Source organism: Balaenoptera borealis (assembly GCF_965194805.1).
Source record: "Balaenoptera borealis genome assembly, chromosome: 11".
In the NCBI taxonomy this organism is placed as follows: domain Eukaryota; kingdom Metazoa; phylum Chordata; class Mammalia; order Artiodactyla; family Balaenopteridae; genus Balaenoptera; species Balaenoptera borealis.
In genome coordinates, this window is record NC_138868.1 from 53117814 (window position 1) to 53143443 (window position 25630).

General features: G+C 43.6%; 2 protein-coding genes across 3 annotated transcripts in view; one reads left to right on the forward strand and one right to left on the reverse strand.

Annotated features, from left to right (window-relative positions):
- The window catches only part of PPME1 (protein phosphatase methylesterase 1), a 77111-nt gene extending 75312 nt beyond the window's left edge, over nucleotides 1-1799 (forward strand). For both annotated transcript variants that reach the window (XM_082343207.1, XM_082343206.1), the window contains one exon: nucleotides 579-1799. In XM_082343207.1, the coding sequence (XP_082199333.1) occupies nucleotides 579-597 (19 nt within the window). In that variant the 3' untranslated portion in view covers nucleotides 598-1799. The remainder of the gene's footprint in view (nucleotides 1-578) is intronic.
- Nucleotides 1800-1898: 99 nt separating this feature from the next.
- Nucleotides 1899-25630, reverse strand: part of P4HA3 (prolyl 4-hydroxylase subunit alpha 3) — a 50959-nt gene continuing 27227 nt past the window's right edge. Inside the window, exons 8-13 of the mRNA XM_082343166.1 lie at nucleotides 25526-25590; nucleotides 22691-22850; nucleotides 21967-22029; nucleotides 17960-18028; nucleotides 16567-16663; nucleotides 1899-15785 (exon numbers count right to left, since the gene is read on the reverse strand). Coding sequence (XP_082199292.1) covers nucleotides 15715-15785; nucleotides 16567-16663; nucleotides 17960-18028; nucleotides 21967-22029; nucleotides 22691-22850; nucleotides 25526-25590 — 525 coding nt within the window. The 3' untranslated portion in view covers nucleotides 1899-15714. The remainder of the gene's footprint in view (nucleotides 15786-16566; nucleotides 16664-17959; nucleotides 18029-21966; nucleotides 22030-22690; nucleotides 22851-25525; nucleotides 25591-25630) is intronic.

Consider the following 25630-nt stretch of genomic DNA (forward strand, 5'->3'; position numbering starts at 1 on the left):
TGCTACAGAAGGCCCCTGATCCTCAGAGAGCCCACGGTCCTAATGAAGAGTCACACCTGCCAGTTGGGAAGTCTCTTATCTGATTTTGATGATGGTCTAGGGGAACTTGTTCCCCACCCTCAGGAAGTTTGAAGAAGAAAAAATGTTGAAGAAAAAGAAAGAGTTTCTGCATTAGGGAGTTCTGAATGCCAGGGCCTAGGAGGTGTGGATGACAGAGCAGGGTAGGCACTGGAAATGAGGACAGGAGCCTGGTACAGTGAGCCACACAAGTGATTCCCTTATGCCAAACCACCCCTCAAGCAGCTGACCATTGATGGATACCAGGTATCAAAATAAAGACTTAGTTTCGCTTAATAAGCAGTGTTTGGGGCCCCTGGCCCATTTGGAGCTGTGGTCAAATCGGCAGTACCCTGAGAGCAGACCCTGCGTCCAGCCCTGGATGGGGCTGAGAAGAGGTGGGAGAGATCTACAAAGGCCTTGGTGATCATTAGGGAGGGTTTCCTGGATGAGACAGGGTAAGCAGGGGGAAAGCTAGTAACGGTCACATTTGTTTTCCATTCTCTTTCTGCTCTTCACAGTGTGTTTCCTGGCTGTTAGTGACCTGCTCTCCTTCCCTCCCTCAACACTGAGCTCTGTTGTAAATACATCGCACCAGAGGCCACTGTGATGCCGCTGTCTCCTCCTCACCATCCTGCCCGACCATGTGACACCGGCTCCCTATAGACGGGCATCCCCAGATGTACAAACCCTTTCGTGTATTCCTGCCGAAAGCATTGTTTTCCAGGGCCTTTGACCAAAATTGGTCTCCCCAGTTTAAGGCTCCCCAGCTCCTGTCCCTTCCCTGTTCAGGGGTAGCCCCTGCCTGTCCTCCCTGCCTTGCCTAGGGTGAAGCCTCCATCAGAACTGCCACCCTGGGCCCCTATTCCCGGCATTAGGCAATGCACCTGCGTCCATATGTTTCCCAGGCTCAGGGACCTCCGTTCCTTGAGATTGTTCTTGCCATGGTCCTGCCCTACCTCATGGGGATGGACCACGTGCGGGATGGTCCTTATTTTTCCCTTTTAAATAAAATACCAGTCAGGTACCTTTTTATCCCCGTCTTACTATTCTAGGTTTGGAAGACCCAGAGAGGCCAGGATCTCATCCTTAGGTACAGGGGTGGGGGGTGGATAGCATCACAAGAAACCAGCCTGAAAATCAGGCCCAGCCAGTTCAAGCACATGGCCTCCCATCTGGGGAGGGCCCACGGTCCCACTCCCACATGTCTGGGCACCTGCCCTGGGCTGAGGCCAGGCTGTTCCAGGGGTCTCTTGAGCCCTCACCTGCCACAGGGCAACCCAGGTTGAATACAGCCCACGCACAAAGCCACAGGCTAAGGCCTGTGGAGTTGTTTTTAAGAATCAAATTGAACCATTTTCATAATTGGTCCCTGGAGGTGTGCAGAGTGCCCGCTTGCCTTTTCTAGACCCACAGCTTATCTTAGCCATTTGTGGTTTCCATGTTACTCTTCATAGAAACAGTACAGCCCAGCATCCTCAATATTTGCCCTCTTCCAGCTGCCTCATCACAGCACTTCAGCCTCCCCCTGCTGCCCAGGCACGCCATTCCCAAGGGCAGGGAGGGGCAGTCTCCTGCAGCCCATCTTTTCTGTGACTGTCTTAGGTGATGCGTAGCCCCCTCCACCTTTCGACCCAACAACTTCCTATCCCTGTCCTGCTGCAGGGTCTGAAGTCTGGGACCTACTTTGTTTCTTTGTTATTTATGATCTTGTTTAAAGAAAATAAATCTCCTAACCTTTACTATCTGGTCTTTATGGAGTTGTCCTTATTTCTGTTGATCTGGGGGCAGGGAACATTTCACTGGATTTAGTCACCATAGAGCACCAGAAAAACCTCTTTCCTGCAGCCTATCAACATCTTATGCTCTGCCTGCTCCCCAGATCCATAATGCCCAGTGGAATGGACAGAACCAGCCTCCACTGCAGCCCGGGAGACTATATTCCAGTCCCATCTCTTCCAGTTATTTGCTGTGTTGACTTTGGCCCAGAACAGGACAGTCTGTACACCATCCACATGACCTCAGGCACTCAGGGCTTCAAATCTGCCAACACCCAAACTTTGTCTACAACCTAGATATCTCCTGAACTCTGGATACTTCTAGAGTTACTAGATACCTAGATACTCTAGGTCCATCTACTTCTCCATATCTCCCAGATGTCCAAAAGCCACTCATATTGACCATTCCTAAAACCGAACTCACCTTCCCCCTAAAACTTGTTCTTCCACCCACGTTTCCTAGCTCAGTAGTGATAGATACCACCATCTCTCCACTTGTCCAAACCAGGCAGCCAAAGTGCCCTAGATGGCACCCTCTCTTACATCCATATCCAGTCTACGACCAAACCCTGTCCATTCTCTGTTCTATGATGTGTCCTTTCCTTGCCTCAGCCCTTCCCCTGGTTATCCTCTACGTACTGTTGGAGTCCTCTTCCTAGTAGGCTTTGGAGCCAGGCTGCCTAAATTAGAACCTAAGGCCCATCCCTTACTGGCTTTATGAGATAGCTGCGTACTCTCTCTCTTTGTGCTACAGTTTCCTCATCGGAAAAATGGAGATCAAATAGTATTTACGCCAGGGAGTCTTGAGGACTATGCAAGTAAATACAGGTTAAGTGGCTCTCTCAGTAACTGACACAGGGTAGGCACTTAATAAATAGTTCCTGTCATGTCAATCCCATATTATATTTAAGACCTTCTTTACTCAGAGTGGTTTGTGGGCCAGTAGCATCAGTATCATCTGGAAGCTTGTTAAAGATTTTGTCCCTACCCCAGACCTATTGAGTCGGTACTCATCTGCATTCCAACAGGCACATTAATCCTGAGAAGTTCTGGTTTAGATGTTCACTAAATATTTGAGTAAAGCATGAGCTCCCTAGCAGAGAAGAAAAGTGCCTTGTGTGTGATCTGCATCCTCCCACCAAGCCCTTTGGGGGTGGGGTGGGGAAAGGAGCGGGCCAAGGTCTCTTTGCTGGGCTGTGTGCACTCTCTACAGGGGGGCAGCATAGTCAAATGCACGGTTTTCAGGGACACACATCAGACACTTTTGTTCACCAGGCAAGTCATAATAGTCATCAAAGTTGATCATCAGCTAATTCACTTTACACATATCTATTTAATCCTCATGACAACCCTATGAGGTAAGTGATGCTATGTTCCTTTTACAGGTAGGCATTAGGTCCAAATTTATATAGCTCAGAAGTGGTGGTGTCAGAATTCAAACCTAGGTTGCTTCCTCTTCACGCTTCACACAATATAGGGGACCCTGGTCAGAGTTCTTTTTGGTGCAGATACCTGGCAAGAGGATGATGACCAGCCTTGATGGATGGAGACTGAGAACGAATGAAATGTTCATTGAGCTTTGTGTTAGATATTGTGCTAGTTACTTACATCTTTGTCCTTTGTATCCTTGTGAAGTATGGGCATTATCCCCAGTTTATTTATTATTATTATTATTTTTTTAAAGTTCACATAAATTATATTTTTAAGTTGAAGTATAGTTGATTTACAGCATTGTGTTAGTTTCAGGTGTACAGTAAAGTGATTCGGTTATACACACATATATATGTATTCTTGTTCAGATTCTTTTCCATTATAGGTTATTACAAGATATTGAATATAGTTCCCTGTGCTATGCAGTAGGTCCTTGTTGTTTTCTATTTTACATACAGTAGTGTGTATCCTTTAATCCCAAACTCCTAATTTATCCCTCCCCACCCCCACCTTTCCCCTTTGGTAACCATAAATTTGTTTTCTATATCTGTGAGTCTATTTCTGTCTTGTAAATAAGTTCATTTGTATCATTTTCTTTTTTAGATTACACATATAAGTGATATCATATGATATTTGTCTTTGTCTGACTTAATGTGATAATCTCCAGGTCCATCCATGTTGCTGCAAATGGCATTACTTCATTCCTTTTTTATGGCTAATTAATATTCCATTGTATATACATACACACACACACACACACACACACACACACACACACACACACACACATATATATATATATACCACATCTTTATACATTTATCTGCTGATGGACATTTAGGTTGCTTCCATATCTTGACTGTTGTAAATAGTGCTGCTGTGAACATTGGGGTGCATGTATCTTTTCGAATTAGAGTTTTTGTCTTTTCCAGATATATGCCCAGGAGTGGGATCGCTGGATCATACGGTAACTCCGTTTTTAGTTTCTTAAGGAACCTCCATACTGTCTTCCATAGTGGCTGTACCAATTTACATTCCTACCAACAGTGTAGGAGGGTTCCTTTTTCCCCACACCCTCTCCAGCATTTATCTGTCGACTTTTTTGATGATGGCCATTCTGACCGGTGTGAGGTGATACCTCACTGTAGTTTTGATTTGTATTTCTCAAATAGTTAGTGACCTTGAGCATCTTTCCATGTGCCTGTTGACCATCTGTATGTCTTCTTTGGAGAAATGTCTATTTAGATTTTCTGTCCATTTTTGGATTGGGTTGTTTGTTTTTTTGATATTGAGCTCTATGAGCTGTTTGTATATTTTGAAAATTAATCCCTTGTCGGTTGCATTGTTTGCAAATATTTTCCCCATTCCATAGGTTATCTTTTCGTTTTGTTTATGGTTTCCTTTGTTGTGCAAAAGCTTTTAAATTTAATTAGGTCCCATTTGTTTATTTTATTTTTAATAAATTTATTTATTTATTTATTTTTGGCTGCATTGGGTCTTTGTTGCTGCGCGCGGGCTTTCTGTAGTTGCCGTGAGCAGGGGCTACTCTTCGTTGAGGTGTGTGGGCTTCTCATTGTGGTGACTTCTCATTGTGGAGCACGGGCTCTCGGCGCACGGGCTTCAATAGTTGCGGCACGCAGGCTCAGTAGTTGTGGTGCATGGGCTTAGTTGCTCCGCGGCATGTGGGATCTTCCCGGACCAGGGATCGAACCCATGTCCCCTGCATTGGCAGGTGGATTCTTAACCACTGTGCCACCAGGGAAGCCCCATTTGTTTATTTTTGCTTTTATTTCCATTACTCTAGGAGACAGATCCAAAAAAATATTGCTGTGACTTATGTCAAAGAGTGTTCTATGTTTTCCTACAGGAGATTCATAGTATCTGGTCTTACATTTAGGTCTTTAATCCATTTTGAGTTAATCTTATTAGGTCTTTAATCCATTTTGAGGTGTTAGAGAATGTTCTAATTTCAGTCTTTTACATGTAGGTGTCCAGTTTTTCCCCAATTTAAAGGCAAGGAAATTTTTTTTTAACATCTTTATTGGAGTATAATTGCTTTACAATGGTGTGTTAGTTTCTGCTTTGTAACAAAGTGAATCAGCTATACATATACATATATCCCCATATCTCCTCCCTCTAAGGCAAGGAAATTGAATTTCAGAGATGTGAAATGACTTGCCCACAGACATGGCTAGGAGATGGCAGCATCTTTGAGTGGTCCACTATACCCCAGCAGAGAAGGGACCATTCATATGTTCACATAACGTATCTTTAAGGAGCACCTGCTATGTTCTGGATGTAACAACATCCTTGTGAAGCCTACAGATCAGCACTCCATACTCAGGAAGAAAATAAAGGAGACCCTCGGACCCTTTGAATGAAGGAGTTCTACAGAGCCAGAAGGAACTTATTTCGGTCAAATCAGGGGCCGTTCTGTCAGACACACACTCTAAAGAGTGTCCAAGGAGAAATGCCCGAAAGAAGAAGGTAGGCAAATGGGTAGACACAGATCTAATGTTGAGGTCGGAGAATCTTGAGATTGAGAAGACTCAAAGGCATGAGGAGAGCTGGGCATGACCTGTTGGTGTTATCCTCCTCTAAATCTGCAGTTATGAACATTTATTTGCTGATTAAGCAAACCTGAGCAGTTATTCTGTGCCAAGCCTCCAGTGGACTCTGGAGACAGAGATAAATAATGAGACCCTTCAAATGAGCTCATAGTCTAGAGAGACCATTATAGAAACACTGCCCACATTGTATAAAGAGAAAGGGACAGGTAAACCTCTTTGGAAACAGGTCAGGGATAGTTTCACAAAGTAGGTAGCATCTGAGTTGAGCTTTGAAGCATCATCACAAAATGGAGGTGGAGAAAGAAGGGAAATACATTGCAGGAAGAGGGGGCAGCGTACACAAGCCCAGGAGACTTGCAAGTCAGTCTGATACAGCTGGTAGATTAGTACGATTAGTATGGCTGGAGTAAAAGCTGTAACAGGAGAGGCTGCAGGAGGCAGGATATAAAGGCCTTGAGTGGCAAGATGGGGAGTTGCCAGAAGTTAAGGAAAGTCACTCTGGTATCCGTGTAGAGGGACTGGCAGGCACCAGACTAGAGGCAGGGAGAGCAGTAAAGAGGCAGTGGTCGTCTAGGTAAAAGGCAAAGGTATACTTACAGTGGCTGCAGGGTGAGAGAAGGAGAAAGGCTCAGTATTTTAGAGATGGAATGAACAAGACAAACTGATTTGGACAGTGAGGTTCCAAGGACCCTTAAGCTGGATTCAAGGGCCTGCCATCAGAACTGGGGGTGGGGAGTTAAAAGGTCACGACTTTTAACAAGGGGAAAGCAAGAAGAGAATCTACAACAGGAGTAGAGAAAGCAAACAGCAATCATACTCTTTCCTGCAGAGACAGTGTTTTGTTTGTAATCTTCGAGCCAACTCTTCTCTTGCCCCAGCTGGCTGCCCCATCAGCGGCCAGAGTCAACACATTCTCAGTCTGGGTCCCGGGCTCAGAAAGTTATGTAAACTCAAGAGGCTCCGATATTCCTAGAGCTGGCTTCCTCTCCCAGCAGTTTGCTAGAAACCCCAGCCTGTAGCCAGGTGAAACCTTGGAACCTGAGACTAGTCAAGTGGCTGGCCTCTTACAGGTGGATGGAGGGAACAGTTAACTGGGTAGTTAGCTGAGCAATGGGGGGAGAAAGTTTTTTCCTGATGATCAATGATGATACCGCATATCAATGGCTAATCAAATGTAAACTTAAGAATAATTGACACAATACAGTATGTGCCATTTACAGAGCACATTTACAGCCTTTTGAGACCTCACAACTCTGTGGAGTGGGTAAGGCAGACAGATCAGCAATGCCACCCTACAGATGAGGAAATGAGAGCTCTGGTAAGGAAAGTGATTTGCCCAAGGTCACACAACAGCTCCCCCTTTCTCCCTGCCCCCAGCTCCTGGGAACCTCTATTTTACTTTCTGTCTCTGTGAGTTTGTCTATTCGAGGTACCTTATATAGGTGGAATCATACAATAATTGTTCTTCTGTGTCTGGTTTATTTCACTTAGCATAATGTTTTCAAGATCCATCCGTGTTAAATCATGTATCAAAATTTCATTCCTCTTTGTGGCTGAATAGTATTCCATCGCATGTACATGCCACATTTTGTTTATCCATTCATCTGTTGTTATACATACTTGGGTTGTTTCCACCTTTTGGCTATTGTGAATAATGCTGCTGTGAGCATGGGTGTATAAATATTTATTTTGAAGTCCCTGCTCTCAGTTCTTTTGGGTATATACCTAGGAGAGGTATTACTGGGTTCTATGGTATTTCCATGTTTAACTTTTTGAGGAACTGACAAACCATTTTTCACAGCAGCTGCAACATCAGCAATGCATGAGGGTTCCAATTTCTCCACATCCTCTCTAACACTTAGTATTTTTCCTTTTTTTTAAAAAAAAAAATTATAGCCATACTACTAAGTGTGAAGTGGTACTTCATTGTGATTCTGTAGTTTTTGTATTCCAAAACAGCTAGATGCGGGAGAGAGTGCGTGGGGTGACCCCGGGCCGAGCCCCCATAAAGGGCTCTGGAATTAGGAATGTGGGCTGATGCTGGCTGGCCCAGGCACTGGAGGCTGGCCCTGCCTGTCCCCAGGCCCACAACCCCAAGAGCCAGAGGGACTCAGGGAACTGATAGAGAGGATGGCTTTCTCTGGCCTCAAGCACCAGAGGACTAACAGGCTCAGTGGCAACCAGAGAAAGAATTGACTGAGCAGAGGCAGCAGGATAGATTGCCTTGCTCCTCCAGGATGAGCCCACTGACAATTCCTATTTCCTTTTTTGTTGCAAGAGGGTTAAAAATAGAAATTCCAGAACTCTAGAACCTGGAGAGCATTGTGGGAATTTCTAGGCTGATGGCATCCCCTAGGGGACAATGTGTAATTTTTAAAAGAATATTTAATATAATTTTTGATATGGTAAGGGTTTTCTGAAACAGATTAAAGAACACAGAGTTAGAGAAAATCTCTCCTGAATGATGCGTCTGAATTTTCAAGACTAAAGAAATTTTTAGATTTATCAGAAGGGTATGGATTTTTTGAGTTTTTTTATACACTTGTGAGTTAGGGAGATAAGCTCCCACATCTCCATAACACACACACACACACACACACACACACACACACACACACACACATACACATGAACCTCCTTATTGTTCAAGGCCAAAATCAAGTGTCACATGAGCCCATCACACCAGAGATGTAGTGATACCCCTTCCGGACATGTAACATGTTGCGTGTCCCCTTTCCACTAGTATCGTCATTGTGTGGGTTTTCTTCTCTGGGAGCTCTTCAAGGATAGACAGTCAGAGTCATCGTCTCCAGCCCCAGCAAAGGGCCAGGCACAGAGGCAACATCTGTAAAGCTTAGTTGAATGAATGAGTGACAGCCACACATGAAATCTGTGCCCATGAAAACACCATCAGGGGTTGGTTGATTCCATCATCTGTCCACTGTGCTCCTGTTCCAAGAAGCGGACAGGCATGGGTCTCTGAGCCCAGAAATCTGCCTTCTAGTCTTGGCTCTGCCACTGACACACTGTTTAACTACGGACAAGTCACTTCACCTTTCTGGGCCAGGGAAAGTAACTGCCGCCCTCTGGTCCCATAAGATGATAAGCAGTTGGACAGGAGGCATGCTGGTCATTATTTTAGTTATGCCCCATCTCAAAAATGTGGTGAGAGAGACAGTAGTTATCTATGGGGAGCCATCTGATCCATGCCCTTAAATCCTTAACCAAAAAGACACCTCATTCCTTTGAGATTATATTTGATTTCACCATGGGCTACCCATTTAAAATGCAAATATGCCCCTGGCAGGGACAGAAGGACCCTGTCACTCAGACCTTAGGGGGAGCAGGCCTATCAAGCATTTGATGGGAAGGGTCACATGATGAAGAAAGGGAATAAAAGAGGATGGGGCAGAGGGGAAGAAGAGAAAGAGGCAGGCTCTACTTCCTAAGGGGGAGAAAGTTGTGGGGATCCCAACATGAGGAAGGAGAGGTTAGAAGTAGCTGATGGCGGGAGACCTCCCTAGCTCCAAATCCGGCTCTGCTTCTAGCAGAGGTCTTTTCTTTGAGCCTCCTTTCCTCTCTTGCCAAAAGGGATGATAATTGTTGTGAATAAGATAAGGGAGATAAAATAGCCGGCACAGAGTAGGCATAAATGTTTGTCTCCTCCCCCAGCCCTTAGCTGATTTCATTTTTCTGAGTATACAGCAGTCTGCAGGCAAATGTCCCTCTGTCCCCACCTCACCCCCTCTCCTTTGGCTTCTCCCAGCTTGAGCAACCAAGGCCCCCGAACAGGGGACTCTTTGAGTGGTTCCATGAAAGGGCAGTTTGTGCTGGCTCCTCTTGGCATTGCTGGACAAGGGCCCCCCAGAATCAACACCCTCTCACTTCCTCCTTCCAGACAGCTCTCCCTGCCCCCTTGTGCGTGAATGGGGGACAGTTGAGGTGGCAGCTGCTCCCCGCCCTCTACAGGCACATTCTCACTCTTTCTGTGTTCCTGGGGTCCCAGTGTGGAAGCCCTCTCATCCCACTCCAGCCATAGGGTTCTCCCCTTTCTCCCAACTCCTGTGATCCTTAGGGTGAGCAGCCCACAGCTTTCTATTTGATTATATATAATTCTCTATACTTATATTTGGGCATGTGCTAATTTTGCCTTAAGGGCAGTGAGCAGACCTCCTCATTTTATTGGAATCTCATGGGGCACCAAGCATGGGGCTGGTCACACATAGGTGTTCTCTTTATATCTGTGGAATTGAGGTGATTTGTTCGTGTATTCAGTACCTACATCTGACAGGGCTCTTAGCCATTAGGCATTAGAGGCACAAAGGATAGATCTTTTCAATGCCTGGGAAAAGGCTGGAGACTCCTTTCAAAAATTGTTGGCTCCAAAAGACATAATTGCTAATGGGAGCAAAGCAACCACAGCAAAATAACATGTAATTCAGACAACAGAGGGCTAGTTAAGATCTTTCGAGACAGACATTCTTTTTGATGGCTGAGTAATATTATATTGTATATATATACCACATCTTCTTTATCCATTCATCTGCTGATGGACATTTAGGTTGCTTCCATGTCTTGGCTATTGTAAATAGTGCTGCAGTGAATGTTGGGGTGCATATATCTTTTCAAATTAGAGTTTTCTCTGGATATATGCCCAGGAGTAGGATCACTGGATCATACGGTAACTCTATTTTTAGTTTTTTAAGGAACCTCCATAGTGGCTGCACCAATTTACATTCCTACCAACAGTGTAGGAGGGTTCCTTTTTCCCCACACCCTCTCCAGCATTTATTATTTGTAGACTTTTTTATGATGGCCATTCTGACTGGTGTGAGGTGATACCTCGTTGTACTTTTGATTTGCATTTTTCTAATAGTTAGCCATGTTGAGCATCTTTTCCTGTGCCTGTTGGCCATCTGTATGTCTTCTTTGGAGAAACGTCTATTTAGATCTTCTGCCCATTTTTTGATTGGGTTGTTTGGGTTTTTTTGATACTGAGCTGTATGAGCTGTTTGTATATTTTGGAAATTAATCCCTTGTCAGTCTCATCATTTGCAAATATTTTCTCCCATTCATTCCATAGATTATCTTTTGTTTTGTGTATGGTTTCCTTTGCTATGCAAAAGCTTGTAAGTTTGATTATGTCCCATTTGTTTATTTTTGTTTTTATTTCTATTGCCTTGGGAAACTGACCTAAGAAAACATTGGTATGATTTATGTCAGAGAATTTTTTGCCTGCGATCTCTTCTAGGAGTTTTATGGTGTCATATCTTATGTTTAAGTCTTTAAGCCATTTTGAGTTTATTTTTGTATATGGTGTTAGGGACTGTTCTAATTTCATTCTTTTACATGTAGCTGTCCAATTTTCCCAGCACCACTTATCGAAGAGACTGTCTTTTCTCCATTGTATATTCTTGCCTCCTTTGTCGTAGATTAATTGACCATAAGTGAGTGGGTTTATTTCTGGGCTTTCTATGCTTTTCCATTGATCTATATGTCTGTTTTTGTGCCAGTACCATACTGTTTTGATTACTGTAGCTTTGTAGTACAGTCTGAAGTCAGGGAGCCTGATTCCTCGAGCTCCAGTTTTCTTTCTCAATATTGCTTTGGCTATTCAGAGACATCTTTGTTTCCATACAAATTAAAAATTTTTTGTTCTAATTCTCTGAAAAATGCCATTGGTAATTTGATAGGGATTGTGTTGAATCTGTAGATTGCCTTGGGTAGTATTGTCATTTTAACAATATTGATTCTTCCAATCCAAGAACATGGTATATCTTTCCATCTGATTGTGTCGTCTTCAGTTTCTTTCATCAGCATTTTACAGTTTTCAGAGTATAGGTCTTTTGCCTCCTTACGTAGGTTTATTCCTAGGTATTTTATTCTTTCTGATGTGATGGTAAATGGGATTGTTTCCTTAATTTCTCTTTCTGGTATTTCATTGTTAGTGTATGGAAATGCAACAGATTTCTGTGTGTTAATTTTTCTGCAACTTTACCAAATTCATTGATGAGCTCTAGTAGTTTTCTGGTAGTGTCTTTAGGATTTTCTGTGTATAGTATCATGTCATCTGCAAACAGTGACAGTTTTACTTCTTCTTTTCCAATTTGGATTCCTTTTATTTCTTTTTCTTCTCTGATTGCTGTGGCTAGGACTTCCAAAACTATGTTAAATAAAATGGTGAGAATGGGCATCCTTGTCTTGTTCCTGATCTTAGAGGAAATGCTTTCAGCTTTTCACCATTGAGTATGATGTTAGCTGCTATGGCCTTTATTATGTTGAGGTGTGTCCTTTCTGTGCCCACTTTCTGGAGAGTTTTTACCATAAATGGATGTTCAATTTTATCAGAAGCTCTTTCTGCAGCTATTGAGATGATCATATGGTTTTTATTCTTCAATTTGTTAATGTGGTGTATCACACTGATTGATTTGCGGATATTGAAAAATCCTTGCATCCTGGGATAAAGCCCACTTGATCGTGGTGTGTGATCCTTTTAATGTATTGTTGGAGTTGGTTTGCTAGCATTTCATTGAGGTTTTTTGCATTGATGTTCATCAGTGATACTGGCCTGTAATTTTCCTTTTTTTGTGATATCTTTGTCTGGTTGTTTGTTTTTAGTATCTTTTTATTTATTTTTATTTATTTTTTAACATCTTTATTGGAGTATAACTGTTTTAAAATGGTGTGTTAGTTTCTGCTTTGTAACAAAGTGAATCAGCTATACATATACATATATCCCCATATCTCCTCCCTCTTGCATCTCCCTCCCACTCTTTGGTTTTGATATCAGGGTGATGGTGGCCTCATAGAATGAGTTCAGAAGTGTTCCTTCCTCTGCAACGCTTTGGAATAGTTTCAGAAGGATAGGTGTTAACTCTTCTCTAAACGTTTGGTAGAATTCACCTGTGAAGCCATCATCTGGTCCTGGACTTTGGTTTGTTGGGAGTTTTAAAATTACCGATTCAGTTTCAGTACTGGTACTGCTAATTGGTCTGTTCATATTTTCTGTTTCTTTCTAGGTCCATAGATGGACCTAAAGATTATCATACTAAGTGAAGTAAGCCAGACAAAGACAAATATCACATGATATTGCTTATATGTGGAATCTAAAAAAATGATATAAGTGATGAACTTATTTACAAAATAGAAACAGACTCACAGACATAGAAAACAAGCTTATGGTTACCAAAGGGGAAAGGGGAGGAGGGATAAATTAGGAATTTGGGATTAACACATCTACACTACTATATATAAAATAGATAACCAACAAGAACCTACTGTATAGCGCAGAGAACTATACTCAATATCTTGTAATAATCTATAAGGGAAAAGAATCTGAAAAAGAATATATATATATATACACACATATATACTGTATGTGAATCACTTCACTGTACACATGAAATTAACACAACATTGTAAATCAACTATACTTCAATTTAAAAAAAAAAAAAGATCTTCGGAGGCAGACCTGTATTCGAATCCTGCCTCTGCCACTTTATAGCTATGTAACCTCAGGCAAGTTACACATTCTCTGCCTCAGTTTCCCTCATCTATAAAATGGAGATAATAGTACCCATTCATCATGAGGATTGATGGAGACAAGTACACCTCAGTTCTTAGCACAGTGCCTGGCCAGTAACAGTCACTATGTTACTAATGACAGTGATAATAGTCATTAACATAAAGAATTTTCCCTGTAGTGAATCTTGTGAGAGATACTGAGTGCAACACCAGGAACCCAGGTTGGAGAAAGCTGTTAGAAAAACAGTTGAAGAAGCATGCAAGAAAGAAACAAAATTATAAACTAGCTATGTACCAAGCCACCGTCAGTCCTATTTAGAAATAGCTACCTACTAAGCACTTTTGGGGCCCCACAGACACACCACTTTCCCTGAACTGCTCTCACCTGCCTGAAGACATATGCTCCAAAAGGAACTCAATTGTTAGAAATCCCCTCCTCAAGAGTTTCACCAACCAAGGAAGACTGACACTTACCACAGGAGAAGAGACTACAAGTGGACACCACACCTAGATAAACTGTCACCATCACATCTCGCACCTATGGGCTGTACTCTAAGGGCCCATTTATCATTCCTAAAAATCTAAGAGGGCTACATCCCCCCTTTCCCTATTAAGATGGTATTTCATCCCAAGTTCTAAGCCACCTCAGGGAGTTATTCATTTTCCTCTGGGTATCTCCCATGTATACATGATATATACATGTCACTAAGCTTGTGGGTTTCCTTTTGTTAATATGTCTTTTATTACACAGGTTTCAGCTAAGAACTCAGAAGGGTAGGGGGAAAGTACTTTTTCTTCCCTACATGACAGTAATTTAGTAAGAGGGTTTCCAGAGTCCTGATGCACTCAGCGGAAATACTGGGCATGTGACCAGGTGCTCATGGAGGCTCTTCAGGAACCTGAATATCAGGACACCAGAACCTTTTCCTTGGGGCCCACAGAGCTCTGGGAGGCAGAAACCCTGATGTGCATGGTGCAGGGAGGGGGCGGAGGCAGCACAGTGTCTAAGCACCTAGTCCTTTACTTGTGTGGCTTCTTTGTGAGCAAGGCACACGCCCTCGCTCCTGTTGAGGAACCTGAGCCAAGTCGCCTGGAATGTTCTCTTTGCACAAGTCACTCATCAATGCAGCCTTAGCTCATGCTAGTCCTTCTGCTGGGAAATGCTTCTCCTCATTAGACTCTGCCTATAAAAAAATTCTACCTGTCCTCCAAAGTACAACTCAAAGGAGGCCTTCTTATTCATTTATCCAAAAATATTTGCTGAATGTCTACTTATTTGAAACAGACCTTTTTTGGGGATACCAAGAGGTATAAGGAGTGCAGGCAGGCAGGCAAATAAACAAATAGTGAAATTCAGTGAGATGGGGGCTACAATAGAGGCATTTACAAAGTATAGAGGGGTCTTAAAGCACTCACCCTGCAGGGAAGGCCACTGGCCACAATTAAATGAATAAAAAGTAATTTCAAGAAAAGTGTTTGTTAGGAAGAAAACAAAGTTGGCTAATGTGAACGAAAGTGGCTGGAAGGTTGGGTGTCAGAGAAGGCCTCTCTGAAGCGACACTGAGCCAAGAGTGGAATGGTGAGACCATGGCAGGAGCAGCGGATGCAAAAGGCCTGAAGAGTGGGACCGATGTTGGTTTTGAGGAATAGAAAGAATGTCTTATGTCTGGAATGCAGTGAGAGGGGAGCCAAGATGAGATTACACATAAATAAAATGTTATACTCTGCCTTTTTCACTCAATATTACAATGTAAGAATGTTCTTGGTTGTGAAAAATGATTTGTAAACATCTTTAATGACTGTATTAAAACATTTTTAATGGCTGTATTAAAAAATCATATTTTTAAAAAGTTATTTTCTGCTTTAAAAAAATCATCACATGAGGTACACTCCTGATACAGAGACACCCCCTGCTCAGCCTTCAGCAGAAGTCAGTAGGCAGAAGGGCATATGGGGGTCAGGCACCACCTGCAGGTGTCCTCACTGCCACTTCTGGGTCCCCGTGGTCAAGGCTCAAGTAGCAAAAGCCCCAGTGACCAAACCCTGGAGACTGTTGATATGTCCTGTTCCCAACAGAGTGTGTCTGAGCTCCAGAAACTTTTCTCTCCAGCCTCCTTGCCCCCTCCTTTGTATTGTTCATTCTACTGTGACTCATGGCTCGAGGAGAAACTGTAAGTTCTCAGATGTCCCCTGCTAGAGACCACTTCCTTGTCTCCCATTTGCAAGGAATAGGTAATGCTGACAAAGGCCCTCCTCCAGAAGCTTGCTCTCCTTTCTCCTCTCTTACCATAGCTTTTGGCTTCTGGCTTCTCTGGAAAGCCAAAGGACTCCTCCAGCTTCTCTCTGCCAACATTTTAGTCTTCAGGGCTCGCGCTGCAAGGTCTGCGGAATTCCTGTCCATACTCGTGTATCCACTTGTTGGCCACTGGGGGAAATGGGGAGGAAGAAGAGCAGGCTCAGCGGAGCAGACAGCAGCAATGCTCACTCACAGGGTTGTTAAATTCCACACCCTTGGCAACTCACTTGCCTCACCCCGGTCCCAGCCCTACTATGGACTACAAGATGCTGCTTCAGCAGCAGTAAAGAGCAGAAAGGACAGTGGCACCTGGAAAAAGTCCCTGACAGGTTGTGCTACTACAGACTAATTTTCAAACTCGTGGGTACTGTGGTCACTTACCCTTCATGTAGCTCCTAAAAGCCCACCTCCCCCAGGGAACCATTCCAGGGTAATGAGAGAAAAGGGATGGATTCTCCTGGCAAAGTCCACCTCAGCACAAGAGTCCTTCTACTTCTTTTTCTGTCTTCAGAGCTAAGTGCTCTTAGACACAGATATGACATAAACACATCCCCTACTTATCTCTTCCTTGTTTGACCATCTCCTCATGGGGAAGCACCTGATGGTTCTCTCCTTGGGATAGAGGACTGGGACTTAGCAACATATTATTCCTTAGCTGTGCTCAGGAATCAAGGCCCATCTGGTCAGGCCAATATACTTTTACTGACACCTGCTCTATGACAAAAGCCTGCCCTTATGGGCTCCCAATGTACTAGTGGCAACTAATCCAGAATCTGATCACCTCAGTATAATGTGGCACTGTTAATGAAGCTTTTGGAATGAAAAGGCTATGTTATTTTCCATCCATCCCCTATTTCACTTTACCCTGAACCCCTCACCCAATTCCCATGCCCAGAAAGGCAGGCCTTACCCCACTTATCTCCTACCAGGACAGGACAGCCAGCATGAAGTGTGCCACCATTCCCTTTACCACTCCTATGCAGGTTCCACCAAAATAGTGCTGCATTCTGAAAACAAGCAGATCCCGCCCCAGGGGAGGTCAGCCCAGAATCTCAGTCCTTAGGAAGCACTTGACTGAGAACAAAGGCATGCATGTCATTAAACAAGAAAACTGTCCATGCAGATTGGGGCAAGGCATGCATAAAATGCCACAAAATGGTATAAGCTGCCATTTACTCATTCACTCATGCACCACTTATTGAGGGCCTGCTCTGCTCTAGGCCCTGAGGATGCAGAGACAGATCATGTCCATTTCTCTCAGGGAGTTCATAGTCTTGTGGGAGAGACAGACATAAAAACAAACCAGGATGAGACAGTGTGACAAGTGCTAGGAGAAAGGTGAGCACAGGGTGTCATAGGATCACTGAGGAGAGAAACTCGACAAAAAGCATAAGGTGGAACAAAATATTCCTCACACAACTAGGAACTTAGTTGAGCCACTGACTCTTCCTTAGGCACTTCCTAATAACACCCCCAGGAAGCAGGGATCATCATCATCCCCACCTCACCAGCAAGGAAGCTGAGACTTAGGGGCTTTAAATAATGCAACTAAGAAGGAGCAAGGTCAGGACTCAAACCCAGGCGTTTTGATTCCAAATCGTATATGTTCTTTTTCCCCCCCATCCCCAGCTTTTTTTCCTATATGCTTACTTTAACCTTGGCCAACCCCCTGAGTTTTGATAGATACCCAGCATTTACTCATTGAATGCTTAGGATGTGCTGGGTACTGTGCTAAGTGCTATGAGGCGTGATCTCAATTATTGTCTTCATTTCATTCCTGAAGTAAGGGCTGTCATCCCTGACTGATTGATCTGAAATTTGGGGGAGATATTAAATTCATTAAACAAACCTCTTACCACACTGGCCGCCCTCTCTGCCTTGCTTGACGTTATAGCTCCTACTGCAATACGTTTTTATGTTAACTTCTGGAGGCAAGGACTGTGAGTTTTCCTCGGTACTCTCAGTGCCTCCAGCCCCCAGTGTTTACTAAACGAATGACTGAAGGGACCAGTTGTTGTCAAGGATCCGAAGGGGACTCTCACCTTTGAGGAGCTCTATTGTAACGGGAAGGCACACATGTAATCATCCTCTTGTAATATAAGTGTAAATAAAATAAAAAATAGAGGCACAAGTAAATGCAGGAGTCAAGAAAATTGAGGAATTATCTTTGATTCTGGGAATCAGGGGAGACCTCTTTTCATTCCCTCTCCCAGGAATAAGCTTGCAAGCACAGGCAGCATGAACGCTAGGGTGTTAGTTCTGCACTGCTAAAACCACCTGTTGGGGTTAGACCCCCCACTCACCTTGACCACAGGCACGCTAAAGTTGCCGTAGATGAAGGCTGTGGCTCCTCCAGCTTCCACCGAGCTCAGCTACAAGGCCAGAGGAAGAGACAGGGTTGAAATAGCCCGACTGCCCTACTCTGCCTCACATGACGTCTGATGTCATTTCTGCATAAATTCCCTCTTCTGTGCCCCTCTTTCAACTCTGGGAGAAATACTTATGGAAATACAATCACCCAATTTAGGAACTGAGAGAGCCTACTCAGTGGCATCAGTATTTGCCTGCAGGGCCACAAGAGGACAACGTTTAGAAATGCCCCCTTTCTTTACCCTTTGAGCTAACATCCTTATTGAGGGCTACCATAAGTAGATTCAAACTTTGAGGCCCTCAGGAAGAAATACACTTTATGTCACAACCCAAGACAGACACGTCCCTGAAGTAAGTTTCATAAAACATTCTTAACTACATCAGATGCCCTCTGTTATTTTCCATTTTATTTTATTCTATTCTAGTTCAGATTTCTTAAATGCTGACCAGATCCACTAAATTGATTTCACAGCCCACTAATGGATCATGACCAGTGGCTTACAAAACACTGTTTAGATTACAATGATTATTTTTGAAAGCTGGGCATCATAGGAACTACTGATTGCACCTTTGGTGTGTTTCCCAGATCACTCAGACCCTCTCTAGGTAATCTCAGCTAAAGAGTTTCACCACTGGTATATTCTAGAACTATGGATGTGTTTACTTAACTTGAAGAGTTTTTTCTGATTGTCAAAGAAATATGTAATAACCTAAACATTTTGAAAAATACTGGAAAATACTTTAAAATACTTAAAATAATATTATTCATCATCTTACGATCTGGAAAAAGAAAAAAGCACTGTAGGGCTTCCCTGGTGGCGCAGTGGTTGAGAATCTGCCTGCCAATGCAGGGGACACGGGTTCGAGCCCTGGTCTGGGAAGATCCCACATGCCGCGGAGCGACTGGGCCCGTGAGCCACAACTACTGAGCCTGAGCGTCTGGAGCCTCTGCTCCGCAACAAGAGAGGCCGCGATAGTGACAGGCCCGTGCACCGCGATGAAGAGTGGCCCCCACTCGCCGCAACTGGAGAGAGCCCTCACACAGAAACGAAGACCCAACACAGCCAAAAATAAACATAATAAATAAATAATAAATAAAAATTTTAAAAAAAAAAGCACTGTTATGGTTTAACTGTAATAGTTGACATTTATTGAGCACTGGCCGTATGTTAGGCATCACACTAAGTCCTTACAAATATATTATCTCACTTATTCCTCACAACAAATATATCATCCTCACTATTCCTGTGAGTTAGGATTGTTATTATTTACATTCTACAGATGAGGAAACCAAGTCTCAGAGAGATTGAGTGGTTTACAAAAGGTCATATAACTCTTTGGTGACTGAGCCAGGACTGGAGCTGAGCCAATGCTGTCTGACTACAGAGTCCCTGCTCATAACCATTATGCTACATACACTCTTGAACATTAGGTTATGTCCCACTGTTTACTATTATAAACAACACTGTGAACATCTTAATGAGTAAAATCATTTTTGCGTTTTAGATTGTTTTCTTAGGAAAGAGTCTGAGCATTAGTATTATTGGGTCAAAAGTATATGCAAATGTTCAATACTTTAGATACATACTGCTAAATTAATTTCTCACCAGCAGCATGACATGGAGTGCCAGTCTTACCTCGCCCTGGCTAACTGTCTACCAGCACATTCACAGATCCCACCATATTCGCCTGTGTTACAGAGCAAGGGCTATGGGAGTTGGGATGTTAGCACTTGTTAGAGGAAACTGAACTGACGTGGCGATTCAGAACCTGGAAAAGGCAGTGGTAATTTTTTAGCACATCTTGGCTCCCCCTGTAGTCCTTTGGGAAGGGCGATGAGAGCAACAATTTGCTCCTTGTGTTCAAATAACTAACAAACTGGATGATTCTGTTCAGACCCCTGTTGTCAGCCACTGTGGGTGTAAGCAAGACACAACAGAGGGAACCTGGACTTTCCTGCCTTCCTCTACCTGTGGTTTCACAGTATAGTGGCAAGGAAGGACTTATCCAACAAATTGAAAAGAGAATCGGATGTGTGTGCTATGAAGCTCATGAGCAGGGCATGGATTGTAAGATTGGTGGAGGGGAGGGAAATCTTCCCTCTGTAAACCTTCCACTGTTTTTTACTGGGACTGATCTTATGTCCAGTCTGAGTAGAAAATCACTAACCTGATTTCATCTCAATCCTCCCAATACTTCTTAAAGATTATTTTCTCCCTATATAATGTCACTCTTATGTTCTCCATAAATCTTATCTCTTATGTTCAGAAATGTTTATGATGGTCTTAACACCAACCTGAAGATGAAAGGATTGGGCATAACCTAGCACTTCCTAGGTCCCACGATCCCAGTTGTGGGGTCCTATGCTTGCTTTCTGGGATACATGATAGAAACATATTGTATGAAACTTCACAGAGAGATATCCCCTTACATTATTTCATCAGGTCCTCATGACAGCCCTGTGAGGAGGCGCAGAGCAAGAAAACAAGCTCAAAGAATTGATGTGATTTGTGCTGAGGCCACATGTTAAGTGGCAGAACCAGAATTAGACCAACTGACTCCAAACCCAAAACGCTTTCCATTCCACTGTGTATCAAAGGCTTAAAATCCAAACATATACACACTCTTGCATTTGTCATTTAAAATTGCTGGGCTACCCTTACCATAGTAACTGGGCCTCTGTAATCAGGGAGTCAGCTACAGAAGATACTAGGGGGATAAAGAACAGAGAGATATTGGCCCCTAGATGTCCTATTCTTTGGTTGATATCAATGTACTTCACTGCCTGTGACCTCCCATGCCAGCTTGAGTCATCAACCAGAGATGTACCAGCAGCTGATCCAAGCTGTGTCTCCTGCCCAGAGAGCTGACGTCAGCCATCCCTTTGCCTGATCAGAATGCTCAAAATGAGCACAAGAGGCCAGACACCATTGGCAATGGCAGCCTTCCACTTCTGCATAAAATTAAAACCGAGCCACATGAAGAAACATGTTGGGGTTGCCAGCATTAAAACTACAGAGTGCTGGCCTCTGATTGTCCTTTCTTGGCTACACTGTGGAGACCAGTTAACAGGACTAAGAAAAGAGGGAATGCTAGGGTGTAGGTGTCTGCTATTCTAATGAGCCTGAAACCAGGCCTTCATCTTAGGGTGTTATGTAGAGCACTTACATTTGGCATGTTTATTCCTTCATTTAACAGTAATACACCTCTTATAATTTAAGTGACAGATGCCTGAAATTATGACTTGTCCATAGAGAAGGCGGTAAACCCACATGATCTGAAGGGAAGAGGATAGGTGAGATAGTAAAGACTGGGTCCGAATTCTATAGGATCAGGTCAGACACTAGGAGAGGAGGCCAATTTATTTTTTAAGGGGGTATAATGTAGATTTTAGTGAAGGATTTATGAGGAGATAAGGAAGAAAATTTTCACCGCATATGAGAGAGCCACACTTACGGAATTTCTCTGTAGGCATCTCTGTTCTTCCCTCTCGTAATCTCAGCTGCTTCATTTCTCTCCTCTCTCCCCTCACAGCTCCACAACCTCATCTATAGGTCCATCCTTTTCAACACCAACTAGTCTATGGGACCTCAAAGACAGAGACCCTCACATCCCCTTCCTGTGTTGTTCAGGTCCCAGGATCTCTTGGCCTTCGGTGTAACCGCACTTCCCATCCTAATCACTGACAATGACAAGGTCACATTTAGGTCTACACAATGTAAGCTCTTTGAGGGCAGGAACTGACTTGTATTGATATTTCTTTATCTCTCCTATAGTGCCTAACAAGAGTGCTGTATGAAATTCACAAACATCCTGGAGACTTTTCTGCTGTGAAATTCAGATAAAATCAGTATCTGATATTGCTTTGAAAACCGTAAAATAAAAGAGATACAAATAGTCATTAAGTAAGCAGCCCTGGTCCCTCCAGAGCAAGACTCACGTAGATCATAAATGTTGCGACTCGGTTCCCAGAGTTCATTCTGTACAGTGGGCTGGTTGGTGACTGAGACAAAAATAGAACATATCATTATTTTATGCAGATGGCACCAGAGTAACAGCCAGGATGCCACCATAATACAGGGAGGAGAAAAATGGAGGAGTCACAGATGGGATATAGCCTTGAGCTATACCTAGTCAAGTATGTGCCCGTCTTTGCTGGCAGGTACTCAATATACTTTTTTCCTCTTACTACTTTATTAGATACTCATATAAGTAAACTGTATACTACTAATCAAACAAAATTGCTTGTTAGTAGTGAAAGCACCGTGAGGGGTTGATTGCACCTTCAGGTTCTCGGTGAAATAAATTAACATATGAAATATTACAGATAATTATTCTGTAAAAATACTAAGCCATAAGACTGGAGTTCCCAATTATTTGCCAAAGAGACACACTTTTTTGTCACAGAAGAGTTTAACTGATATAATTTACATGTCATAAAATTCAATCATTGTAAGAGTGTTTTTCAATGAGTTTTAGTAAAAAGAAGATGATTCAGCAGCAATCAGCTTGAAACCAAGGCTTTCAATCTACCTAGAATGAGAACCTTTGTTCTAAAATTTCACGCAGTATTCTCTGGGGGCCCTATAAGAGCTCTGTCTCAGAGAAATAAATAACACCCTCGTTGCCTACCCCACGAGATTGGTCACCAACCCCATGGTTACCGTAGCATGGTCAAAGTGAGGCTCATAGTGCCCTCCGATTCCGTAGTTTACCACCTGGAGGTACTCTGCGTAGGGAGGCTGGACATCAAGGCCTGTAAGGGAGGCAATGCGATGGTCGAGGGTCACCAGCACTGGGTCAACGGTGTCCTTTAGCCAGGCACTAAAACACACCACAGGTTGCAGCATCAGTGATCTAATGCCAGAAATGACTAAATATCTGTGAATGAATGAATGAATGATGTCAACTGCCAGAAGGAAGGAAGGAAGGCAAGGAGGACAGGAAGATAGACACGAATACCTAATTACCTACTCACTCCTCCTGTTAAGTTGGCCCAGTCCATTTTGTGCTCTGTCTTAACATTCACACATTCATTCAACAAACATCCTCTGAGGCCTACTGTATGCCAGACCCTGTGCTACGTGTGTGAAGAGTGAAGGTTCACATCACCAGGCACTGGGATACAAAGAGAAAGAAGACAAAACCCTGTTTTTAAAAATGCTATGTTTAGAGACATCTCAATGGAGGAAGCTGGGTGCAATGGAAAAAGCTTTGGATTCAGAGGAGTAAGACCAGTCCCGGATCCTCGGCTTGACCCTTGGTCAGGCCCTTAACCTTTCACCTCTCTTAAGGTTCAGTGTATTCATCTATAATATGGGGATGGTAATATTATCTACTACACAGACTTACGAAGATTGTGACAGACTGCTTATGAAGATGCTTTGTAAGCTGTATGTTATTGATTGCTGTAAAACACAGAAAAATCCCTGCTCTTTTGCTCTCCTCCAGGACAAACCAGGATAGGTCAAAGGCCAAAGAGCAAAGTTCAGTCTCTTTTCCTGAATGTCTTGTTGAGGTTCTGATCAAGTGGAGGATTTGGGATCAGAATGTAGGTCCCTGGGAAGTGAGGAAGTGCTCCCCAAGCAAAGCCAGTGAGCCTCCTGGGGAGATGATGAAGGCTCTTAAGGGAAGCACCTTGGCATGTCTGGGAAGACCACTTCTTTGGTCTATAAATGATGGATTAATTTGTCTTTTGTACGGAGTGCATGCATAGTGCTATGCTGGGGGCTCTAAGGTTTACAAAGACACCCAGGACAAAGCTGTTGTGTTCAAAGAGCTCATGAGAGGAGACACACAAATATACACAAATACAACTCAGCACAAATCAAGGTAGAGTGAAAAATAAGAACCAGCCCTTAAAGTAAAGTTCTGGGGAGCACAGAGGAAGGAGATGTTAATTCTGACTGGGGCACTGAGGTAAGATGGACATGTAGGCCAAATTTTGAAGGGTGCATAAAATTTCAATAGATGGAAAAGACATAGGGATATTCCAGGCTTCTTTGAAGAAATAGCATAAGCACAGACATGGTGGGGTGATATAATACAGTGTGTGTCAGCACGAAAGCATTTAGTCTATGAGAGAAGTAATGGGAAATAATGCTAGCAAAGTAGGCTCAGGGCATGTTGTAGAAAGCTGAGGACCCTGTGGTCGGGAACCTGGTCTTTGTGGATAGTGATTAGGAGTGCATAGGTGACCTTTGAGGGACCAGTTCCAGTGAAGTTGTGAGGACAGAACCAAAATTCAAGTGGGTGCACTGTGGTGGAGGGTGGGTAGTGAGAGGAGGCAATAAGGGTCTCAGTTTCTTTACCTGAAAAGTAAAGAGAATATCACCTACTCCCCTAAAAGCAATGACTCTAAACAGAAGGTTGAATTTTCTCCTTGACACTACAATGTCAGAAAGGTTAGCAAAGCAACAAAGCTGAGGTTAGACGGGCCTTTCAAAACTTAGAAAATAACTTATAATGTAAAAGGTCCCCAAAACGTGGGCTTCCCTGGTGGCGCAGTGGTTGAGAGTCTTGCCTGCCAATGCAGGGGACACGGGTTCGAGCCCTGGTCTGGGAAGATCCCACATGCCGCGGAGCAACTGGGCCCGTGAGCCACAATTACTGAGCCTGCGCGTCTGGAGCCTGTGCTCCGCAACAAGAGAGGCCGCGATAGTGAGAGGCCCGCGCACCACGATGAAGAGTGGCCCCCGTTTGCCACAACTGGAGAAAGCCCTCGCACAGAAACGAAGACCCAGCACAGCCATAAATTAATTAATTAATTAATTAAAGTAGCAAATTAAAAAAAAAAAAAAAAGGTCCCCAAAACGTACCAGACCAAATAAGTTAAGCCAGATGATTCTGAATCCAAAAGCTTTCATCACTCAGCTCGCTTCCCAGACAACAAAACCATCCACCCAGCTTGAGGTCTGGCCTCTCCCCAAGGATGTCATCACCGTCTCCCATGGCTCCAGTGGGGACCCTCCTCTTACGGTATCCTGTCCTTACAGCACAAACCAAGGGCTGCAGTGGAGGGAGAGCAGGGATGGAGGGGAGGGTATACGGCTGGGCTCTCAACTAGAGAAGGTATCAGATCCAGAGATTCTGGCCATCCGTCTTGCCTGAGTGGTGGCAAGTCATGCTTTGAATATGAGTCAGGAGGTAAAGTCAAGTTCCAAATAGAGACAGGACTTGTTCCCTGGAAAAGCAATCCTGGTTAGGAGAACAACTACACACTTAATTTTTGGTCTAGGGCATAGGAGCTTTTTCAAGTCTTTCCCTAATGGCCTCCTAGTTAAGTCCTCAGACCATGTAACCACCTGAGAAAGGCCCTTGGGTAAGGGGAGTGGAAATTGCTCCCTCTCAACAAGAATGTACAGATATAAACGTGAACTACAGTGGCGTCTCTAATGGCACCTGAATGGCTGTTGCTGACCTTCAGTCACTTGTGCCACAGGCCCGAGGGTGCCCAGCAGGCATGACCAGAGTCCCTGCCAAGAAAGGACCCCTCTTACCTTTTGCTGATGCGGTACTCCACTGGTAACTGCTTTTCGCCTGATGCCACCACAGATCTCTGTAGCTGGTGTGAAGGATGTAAGAGAAAGTGCAAGTGGTTATGA